Below are 10,633 nucleotides of genomic sequence, written 5' to 3' on the forward strand. Positions count from 1 at the left end.
TGACAAAAACGATGGGTTATAGCCCATGTTTTTTGAAATTTTGAAAAAAAAAGTTAGCCTCGTTTCTCATCAATTTGGACCGTGGGCTATAGCCCATATCGTACGGCATACTATAGCGCGCCGTTTTTCATCATTTTTGATGATTTGACAAAAATGAAAAAATGAAAAAAACGATGGGTTATAGCCCATGTTTTTGAAATTTTGAAAAAAAAAGTTAGCCTCGTTTCTCATCATTTTGGACCGTGGGCTATAGCCCATATCGTACGGCATACTATAGCGCGCAGTTTTTCATCATTTTTGAAGATTTGAAAAAAATGACGAAATGACAAAAACGATGGGTTATAGCCCATGTTTTTTTACATTTTGAAAAAAAGAAGTTAGCCTCGTTTCTCATCATTTTGGACCGTGGGCTATAGCCCATATCGGACGGCATACTATAGCGCGCCGTTTTTCATCATTTTTGATGATTTGACAAAAATGAAAAAATGAAAAAAACGATGGGTTATAGCCCATGTTTTTGAAGATTTGAAAAAAAAAGTTAGCCTCGTTTCTCATCATTTTGGACCGTGGGCTATAGCCCATATCGTACGGCATACTATAGCGCGCAGTTTTTCATCATTTTTGAAGATTTGAAAAAAATGACGAAATGACAAAAACGATGGGTTATAGCCCATGTTTTTTTAAATTTTGAAAAAAAGAAGTTAGCCTCGTTTCTCATCATTTTGGACCGTGGGCTATAGCCCATATCGGACGGCATACTATAGCGCGCCGTTTTTCATCATTTTTGATGATTTGACAAAAATGAAAAAATGAAAAAAACGACGGGTTATAGCCCATGTTTTTGAAATTTTGAAAAAAAAAGTTAGCCTCGTTTCTCATCATTTTGGACCGTGGGCTATAGCCCATATCGTACGGCATACTATAGCGCGCAGTTTTTCATCATTTTTGAAGATTTGAAAAAAATGACGAAATGACAAAAACGATGGGTTATAGCCTTAGAGTATATATACAATAGAGAAGACACCCAAGTTCTCCTCCCGTCCACTTGCATTGAGTTGCTCAGAAGCGCATGAGGCGAATCCACTCCTCCTTCCGGTTTAGGAGCCCTGTGCATTCTGGATTTTTGCCCTCAAACACATGAACGCGCGAGCGACCGGCAGAGTGGACGGAGCCTAGTGCGCGTTCATGTGTTTGAGGGCAAAACCTTACCAAACTGCAATACCTTCTTCGGCCACTATGTCCATTGCGCTTCAGGATTTCCTCTGGGTGTCTTCTCTATTGTATATAAACTCTATGGTTATAGCCCATGTTTTTTGAAATTTTGAAAAAAAAAGCTAGCCTCGTTTCTCATCATTTTGGACCGTGGGCTATAGCCCATATCGTACGGCATACTATAGCGCGCCGTTTTTCATCATTTTTGATGATTTGACAAAAATGAAAAAATGAAAAAAACGATGGGTTATAGCCCATGTTTTTGAAATTTTGAAAAAAAGATTAGCCTCGTTTCTCATCATTTTGGACCGTGGGCTATAGCCCATATCGTACGGCATACTATAGCGCGCAGTTTTTCATCATTTTTGAAGATTTGAAAAAAATGACGAAATGACAAAAACGATGGGTTATAGCCCATGTTATTTTTAATTTTGAAAAAAAAAGTTAGCCTCGTTTCTCATCATTTTGGACCGTGGGCTATAGCCCATATCGTACGGCATACTATAGCGCGCAGTTTTTCATCATTTTTGAAGATTTGAAAAAAATGACGAAATGACAAAAACGATAGGTTATAGCCCATGTTTTTTGAAATTTTGAAAAAAAAAGTTAGCCTCGTTTCTCATCAATTTGGACCGTGGGCTATAGCCCATATCGTACGGCATACTATAGCGCGCCGTTTTTCATCATTTTTGATGATTTGACAAAAATGAAAAAATGAAAAAAACGATGGGTTATAGCCCATGTTTTTGAAATTTTGAAAAAAAAAGTTAGCCTCGTTTCTCATCATTTTGGACCGTGGGCTATAGCCCATATCGTACGGCATACTATAGCGCGCAGTTTTTCATCATTTTTGAAGATTTGAAAAAAATGACGAAATGACAAAAACGATGGGTTATAGCCCATGTTTTTTTACATTTTGAAAAAAAGAAGTTAGCCTCGTTTCTCATCATTTTGGACCGTGGGCTATAGCCCATATCGGACGGCATACTATAGCGCGCCGTTTTTCATCATTTTTGATGATTTGACAAAAATGAAAAAATGAAAAAAACGATGGGTTATAGCCCATGTTTTTGAAGATTTGAAAAAAAAAGTTAGCCTCGTTTCTCATCATTTTGGACCGTGGGCTATAGCCCATATCGTACGGCATACTATAGCGCGCAGTTTTTCATCATTTTTGAAGATTTGAAAAAAATGACGAAATGACAAAAACGATGGGTTATAGCCCATGTTTTTTTAAATTTTGAAAAAAAGAAGTTAGCCTCGTTTCTCATCATTTTGGACCGTGGGCTATAGCCCATATCGGACGGCATACTATAGCGCGCCGTTTTTCATCATTTTTGATGATTTGACAAAAATGAAAAAATGAAAAAAACGATGGGTTATAGCCCACTAGCCCTTACCCGTTGTGAGATATTTGCCCCCCTCTTGTGGCCGTGGGGGGGTACTGCGCCCGGTGTGTTTTTAATTCACGGATAAATGTTGCATCCTTTGGTATTCTTCTCCTGATAAACTACACGGTTTGCACACATCTCACCATGCACAACGGCGACAGGTAGCCTGTCCACACATGGACCGCTACTTTGCATTCATATTCATGTCATATTGACAGTACAATACCCATTTTTGCATTTTTTAATGCACTAATAAATTCATTATAAATCATTAATGTGTCAAATCGGAGAAAGGGCTCCGTTACGCCCTCCATATAATTATGGTCCATGCCTGTGTGAAAAGTGGGAGTGATTGGGCCAGCCAATGTTGAGATAGTTGAGATAAAGCGCTGTCAGGGACATTCAGACAGACAGACATTCAGACATTCGCTGAATTTTAGTATGATGATTTAGTATGATGATGATGATGATGATGATGATGATGATGATGATGATGATGTTTTTGAAATTTTGAAAAAAAAAGTTAGCCTCGTTTCTCATCATTTTGGACCGTGGGCTATAGCCCATATCGTACGGCATACTATAGCGCGCCGTTTTTCATCATTTTTGATGATTTGACAAAAATGAAAAAATAAAAAAAACGATGGGTTATAGCCCATGTTTTTTTTAATTTTGAAAAAAAGAAGTTAGCCTCGTTTCTCATCATTTTGGACCGTGGGCTATAGCCCATATCGGACGGCATACTATAGCGCGCCGTTTTTCATCATTTTTGATGATTTGACAAAAATGAAAAAATGAAAAAAACGATGGGTTATAGCCCATGTTTTTGAAATTTTGAAAAAAAAAGTTAGCCTCGTTTCTCATCATTTTGGACCGTGGGCTATAGCCCATATCGTACGGCATACTATAGCGCGCCGTTTTTCATCATTTTTGATGATTTGACAAAAATGAAAAAATAAAAAAAACGATGGGTTATAGCCCATGTTTTTTTAAATTTTGAAAAAAAGAAGTTAGCCTCGTTTCTCATCATTTTGGACCGTGGGCTATAGCCCATATCGGACGGCATACTATAGCGCGCCGTTTTTCATCATTTTTGATGATTTGACAAAAATGAAAAAATGAAAAAAACGATGGGTTATAGCCCATGTTTTTGAAATTTTGGAAAAAAAAGTTAGCCTCGTTTCTCATCATTTTGGACCGTGGGCTATAGCCCATATCGGACGGCATACTATAGCGCGCCGTTTTTCATCATTTTTGATGATTTGACAAAAATGAAAAAATGAAAAAAACGATGGGTTATAGCCCATGTTTTTGAAAATTTTGAAAAAAAAGTTAGCCTCGTTTCTCATCATTTTGGACCGTGGGCTATAGCCCATATCGTACGGCATACTATAGCGCGCCGTTTTTCATCATCTTTGATGATTTGACAAAAATGAAAAAATGAAAAAAACGATGGGTTATAGCCCATGTTTTTTGAAATTTTGAAAAAAGAAGTTAGCCTCGTTTCTCATCATTTTGGACCGTGGGCTATAGCCCATATCGTACGGCATACTATAGCGCGCAGTTTTTCATCATTTTTGAAGATTTGAAAAAAATGACGAAATGACAAAAACGATGGGTTATAGCCCATGTTTTTTGAAATTTTGAAAAAAAAAGTTATCCTTGTTTCTCATCATTTTGGACCATGGGCTATAGCCCATATCGTACGGCATACTATAGCGCGCCGTTTTTCATCATTTTTGATGATTTGACAAAAATGAAAAAAAAATAATAATAATTCCGCAATTTTCGCAATTTTCGCAATTACCATTTCCGCAATTTCCGCAATTCCGCAATTTGACAAAAACGATGGGTTATAGCCCATGTTTTTCTAAATTTAGGAAAAAAAAGTTATCCTCGTTTCTCATCATTTTGGACCATGGGCTATAGCCCATATCGTACGGCATACTATAGCGCGCCGTTTTTCATCATTTTTGAGGATTTGAAAAAAATGACGAAATGACAAAAACGATGGGTTATAGCCCATGTTTTTTTTAATTTAGCAAAAAAAAGTTACCCTTCTCCAGTTTTACACAGTACAAGGTGTCCCTAACCCAATGAGTGTGAGAAGGGGAAGTGGGCGATTTCCAGTTGGTCAGAATTAGTCTCCTAGCTAACAGAGTGACAAAGGCCAAAACATCCCTCTCTGGTTTAGAGAGCGACGGTACTGAGGGAAAAACACCAAACAGGGCCCCCAAAGGTGTGGGTTCCACTCTTTGCCCGACTATCTTTGATAAGGAATTAATTAGATATCTGTCCAATATTTGTGTAGAGAAGGGCAGAACCAGAACGTATGGATGAGGTCTGCGGGAGCCTGCCGACATCTCACACTCAGGAGTTTATTGTTTATTGTTTATAAGGATCCCCATTAGCTTTTGCCTTGACAAAAGCTAGTCTTCCTGGGGTCCGACAAGGAGACACATCATTATATATTCTAGACAACCTGGCCTTGGTGTAGTAGACACGGTGCAGTAATTTACATTGAATGAGAGCATGCCTCGCACAAATAGAGGACCCATGTACCCGATGTAAAATTGTACCCCAAACTTCCTCAGTTATAATTATCCTCTCCTATATCCACCTCCCAACGAGCCTTTAATGAATCCATGAGACTCTTGGCGTAAACAACAAATCTCATCATAAATACATGAGATCGCACCCTTCAAGGTTGGCAACGGAGTCAGAAGGGTGTCTATAACAGAGTCATTAGGTACATTTGGAAACGTGGGAAATGTTTTCTGAACAAAACTACGGACCTGTAAATATCTAAAAAAGTTCTGTTTGGGAAGTCTTTAAAGTCCTTAAAAGTATAAATCCTAAGACCTTTCCAGGTTGAGAAGGCACCATCTATCAAAGAGGGATGGAAAATATGATTGGCTGCTATTGGGGCATTGATAGAGAGTGAGTGCAATCCGAAATGGCGTCTAAATTGGATCCAAATTCTTTTTAACAATAGTATTTTTAGTGTATATGGCGGTTGAGGAGAGAATGGGAGAGTATGTTAAAGCCTTCAGTGACACTGGACCAGCCGAGTTTGCCTCCATAGCTAACCACGTTGGAGGGGGTTCCGCTATTTCATATAAGATCCAATATTGGAAGATCCTAATGTTGGAGGCCCAGTAGTAAAATCTAAAGTTAGGCAGAGCCATTCCCCCAAGAGATTTGGGCCTCTGTAGGTACTGCTTACGCAACCTCTGCACCTTCTTGTTCCAAATGAATTCAGAGATCATACTATCTAATTTACTAAAGAAGGTCAGGGGGAGAAAGAGGGGTATACATTGGAACAAGTATATAAGAATCGAGGGAGAATGTTCATCTTAACGGTGTTAACTCTTGCAACCAAGGATAAGTTGAGCAGAGACCAACGGTCAAAATCTTCTTTGACTAAAAAAGGTGGGTTTTGAGTGTTTTAAATCTGGTGAGGGTGGGGACAGCTCTGATCTGATGTGAGTTGGGAGTCAGTTCCACAGTGAGGGGGCGGCCACACGGCGACTGAGAAGGCCCTGTGACCTCGGTATCAGGTACGGTCGCCCCAAACCATCTCGCCCCTCGATTTTATTTCCGCCGACCTCACACCGACCGCTCGGTTTTGTATTCTTTATTTTGTTTTACTGAGAATAAGGTTAGAAATAAGATTAGGGTTTGGCATAATTTTAATGAGGTTAAGGTTAGGAATAAGGTTAGGTTTAACCGTCTAAGCATAATTCACTTTTAGGAATACCAGGCCGCACTGTTTTTACGCCCGGGGCGAGTTGGTAAAGGGGCGACTCGTTTGGTATTGGTGACCTCAGGTTTACTTTGTATCTTGGGGATGTCCAGGAGGTTGGCATTGGGGCGTAACTTTCTCTTCTGGCAATGCACTGCCCTCTAGTGACTGCCATGAAGTAAAAGAAAGACAGTTGAGTGTAGGCTACTACTAGATATATATTGCTGCCTGTGATGAGAAGTATATTTTACATTATGCTGCACATTCGTTATCTTCATAGAAACACATAAAAACAATCTTATCATGCAAGAGCCCATTACTTTGGAATCTTTTTTTATTGAACATTATATTGAGATTATCATCTATTTTCCGAGTATACCAACAATGTGCACTTCAGCAGTCTAACTACAGCAATACTTTGAACTTAGATATGAGGTCAGCAACAGACCATAATATAACAGAGGCACTCTATAGAGTGAATTAAATCACTGGTGCCTTGACTCACAGTATCTTCTGAAACCCATTACTGTAACGTTTGATAAAGTCTCCAAGTCCCCTCTCCTCCCCTTAGATATACACTGCGTTAGAAGATTAACTACTCACCGATTAATTAACACAATTACTTCAGTATGTGCCAGTCGCTGCCTTATCAACCTTCGCCAGGCCCTAAACTGTAAATTAATTAATACCCCCTCTCTTGTCATTTCTTAATTACCTTGGTTCCAGGAGGAGGGAAAGTGCCTGTGTCAGCATCTCCCATTTCTGTGCTTACATTTATTATGACATTGCTGTGAGCTTATTGGTTCATTAAGTAGGTGAAAACATGCATGCTACTTCTCTGATGTTGAACAGGAATATGATTTAATGATCCAAAGAGGGTCTCTTGCTCTCTTCAGATGATTGTTTGAATCGGAAGAGTGGGCACCTGAGATCTCTGGGCACCATTATTATTTTGTATTTATTGTATATTTTACTTTATGAAAACACATTTAATCATACTTAATTAAATGTAAGGCATAAACATTTCTACAATTCAAAACAGTTTTTGGGCATGAAGAAGTTGAATGGTAAATTTAGGTCTGATAATGATATAGGCTAACATGCATGCAATCATGCATACTATTACTTACATTTCCATGGCACATTTATTCTTTGTGCTTGGAATAGCCGATTTTACCTTGAGGTTCCCACATGTTTAGGTGCCCACTCGTATCCAAAGTGGCACTGCTTGAACTTCATTTTATTTTGCTTTAAGAGGTTGGTAATTAGAAAATTCTATTGCTGTGAACAAAATGCCTGCACATAACATTTATTAATAATGTACCAATATTTTGGTACAAATAGGAACACACTGTGCCCCTGTTCAACACTGGAACATTTCAACTAACCCCTAAAGTTCTGATCAAACACTGAGACAGTTACAGTCGACGTCAACACTTTTATTTTCCAAGTTCTGAAAGTGGAGGAGAGTGGTTGAGTGAGTAGCCTACTCTGATTGGTCCAGAGCATGTTGATTTGCCAGGGTCGGGTATGATCAGTTTCCACCACAGTGAAGTGCCACAACTGATTACTGTGAATAATTAAATAACAGGATGGTGCAAAGTTAATTTGAAGGTCTAGAAAGGCAAATGTATTATATTTTACATAAATCTTCCAATATAAATAACAAAACCATTTACATTCCAAGTGTCACTTTATGTACAGACATCTGTACACTCAGAGTTGACACACAGGCTGTTCATATAGTATAGTATAGTATAGTATAGTATAGTATAGTACTCATCACGTGATGCAATCTCAGCCAAATGTTATTCAAAACCTGTGTCTCACCTGCTGAGAGCTGGTGCAGCAGTTGAAGCGCACATCGTTGAGGCTGGAGTCGTCCACCAGGCCATACTGGAACTCTTCCATCTTGGTTTCGATGCCACAGATTCCCCCCTGTGAACACTCCTGGCTCCAGTAGCCGTACTCGCCGAAGTCCATGCCAGGCCCTTCCAAGGTGGGGTTAGTGCTGCAGCGGAACTTGATGTTGTTGGCGGCCGTGTCGTCACCGAACAGACCCGCAGCTGGGTCGTGAGGCTCCACGCGCAGCTGGAAGGAGGTCAGCACGCCACTTGGACAATACTGAGGATGGGACCATTCACCAAAGCTGGAGGATGGGGGTGGAGGGGTTGTCATGGTGGATTAAGATGGAGGATAACAACAAGTGAAGATGTAGTGGGTTGGAAACATATGAAAGGAGGGGGAAAAAACTTTCAACATGTTCTTGAATTTGCAGTTATTGGCAGAATGATCCATTTGATCTACATTTGAAACGAAATGAGAAGCTGCTAATCTTTAGCTTACTGTTGCTTTTAGATTTCAAAGTAGTGCCATAACTGCTGTCTTACGTATCATTAAATGTCTCACCATAATGAGTTGGGCTTGTGAGGTGTGGTCAAAAGTTCTAATTCTTAGGGCACACTGGTGAATGACTGTTTAGAGCACCAAAGTCGAACATAATATAATATGGTTGCGACTAACATCCCTGGTTTGATTCCAACTGGAGCCATGTGTTGCACATCTTTCCCCATCTCTATCCTAAGCTTCCAGCAAGTTACTAGAGAATCAGAAAGCTTAGGATAGAGATGGGGAAAGATGTGTATAGGCTACTAGAGTTTAGTACCTGTCCTATCTAAAGAAAATGAAGTAAAACCTGTACAATCCTTGGTCTTGCAAGGAATAAAAAAATAAATTAGTAACAACCCCCAGCCCTAACTGACACAGTGCTCATGAAATGCATGTCCCATTTGGCAGTAATCCCCATTAGTAGGCCATGGTGGTAGCTATTGGGCAAGGTTTCTCACTTCTCAGATGTGAACGTTTGTTTCCGACTTTCCGTAAATGGTTTTTCCCTAATGGGACTGATCGAGGGTAGCTACTGGGACGTAAATCGGGACTTGATCACCCCGGCGGAGTCACCTGAGTGAGTGAGGGGTATGATGTTGGGAGTCCCGAAACCCTGATGACCTTGGGATACATCACTGAGGATATGTCCCAGGTGCATCCATGTTGTATTTTAGTTTTTTGTTTGTTTTAAAAGTCATCATATTTTCAAGGGCGGCCATAGCTTAGTGGGTAGAGAGAGAAGCAGTCTGATAATCATAAGGTGTCAAATTGTCTCTGAGCAAGACACTTAACCCCTAAACTGCTCTTCCCCGAGCACATTATAACATCATTATCATCCAAGCAGCTATCAGCTGGGTGAAGCTGAAACGGAATTTCCCCTGCAGGACCAACAAAGATCTGCCTTTAACTTACTATCCAGTGTGAGACTCAATACTGTAGAGGAAACTCCTGTCTGAATCTTTAGCACAGATGAGGCGGATTCCATTCAAAGCAGTGTCATCCAGAACATACTGGTTAGATTCAACCTGAAACAGCACGCACGCACGCACACACACACACACACACACACACACACACACACACACAGGTGAACATGCATGTTCATAATAAGACTTTTCTCTTCCTGGAAAGTTAGCATGCTGAAATAGAAACCAAACAAGATACAGTGTAATATATTTTTTAAGTTTTAAAGCTTGTTTGAAAAACCAAACCTTCCTTGATTATGTCACCGTTAGGCAGGTTTCTAAACTGTACACAGCCCTCCACTGAGACAGACTGACCAGAAAGTGGCCAGAAATGGTGCCATTTTATAATAAGCATTAGGGAGGAACAGTTATATTTATAGATAGATAGATAATCACAAAGGGATCTTTACCCTAATACTGAAGCCAACAGCAAAGAACTGGTCAGGACACATCTCTGGCCAGGTCCAGTCTCCAAATTTCTCACCGTTGTTCACAGTTAAGACAGAGGAATAGGCTCTACCACTGAATGCTTGCCCGGCACGCTGCAAAAAGGACTTGTCACATATCGCAGTAGATACAGCCAGCAGGACTAGTGTGGCATGGAGCAGGATGGCCATATTGATAGCGGTGAGTCTCACGCTTGAGAGCACTTCAGAAAAGTAAAGAGAGGGTTCTTATAGCTTTTCAAAATGCTCCAACGAGGTCTCAGTGTGCATCTGAATTAATCATTTACAGAGTCCATGACTGGCATGGGAAGAAACAGGTGTTACTTGGCTGAAGAGAGGAATTTATCTCTGAAATACAAATGCAGTGCAATCTACTGTAATGTGGTTTAAATAGTCAATCAATAGTAGATACAGTATCATAGATCAAAGAATGTCCTGATGAAGGTCTATGATCGAAATATCAACTGCATGAACGTTTTTACCATT

At 39.9% G+C, this 10,633-nt stretch overlaps 1 protein-coding gene across 1 annotated transcript; it reads right to left on the reverse strand.

Annotated features, from left to right (window-relative positions):
- Positions 1-7,813: 7,813 nt before the first annotated feature.
- On the reverse strand, positions 7,814-10,318 carry LOC308318617 (vitelline membrane outer layer protein 1 homolog; the record flags this gene model as incomplete). Its single annotated transcript, XM_080768233.1, has 4 exons — positions 7,814-7,918; positions 8,179-8,497; positions 9,649-9,761; positions 10,112-10,318. 4 exons carry the CDS (start codon positions 10,316-10,318, stop codon positions 7,916-7,918), a joined length of 642 nt encoding a protein of 213 aa, XP_080624359.1. The 3' UTR covers positions 7,814-7,915.
- Between the last annotated feature and the right edge of the window lie 315 nt (positions 10,319-10,633).

Source organism: Protomyctophum bolini (genome assembly GCF_963924005.1).
Source record: "Protomyctophum bolini genome assembly, chromosome: 7".
NCBI classification, from domain to species: domain Eukaryota; kingdom Metazoa; phylum Chordata; class Actinopteri; order Myctophiformes; family Myctophidae; genus Protomyctophum; species Protomyctophum bolini.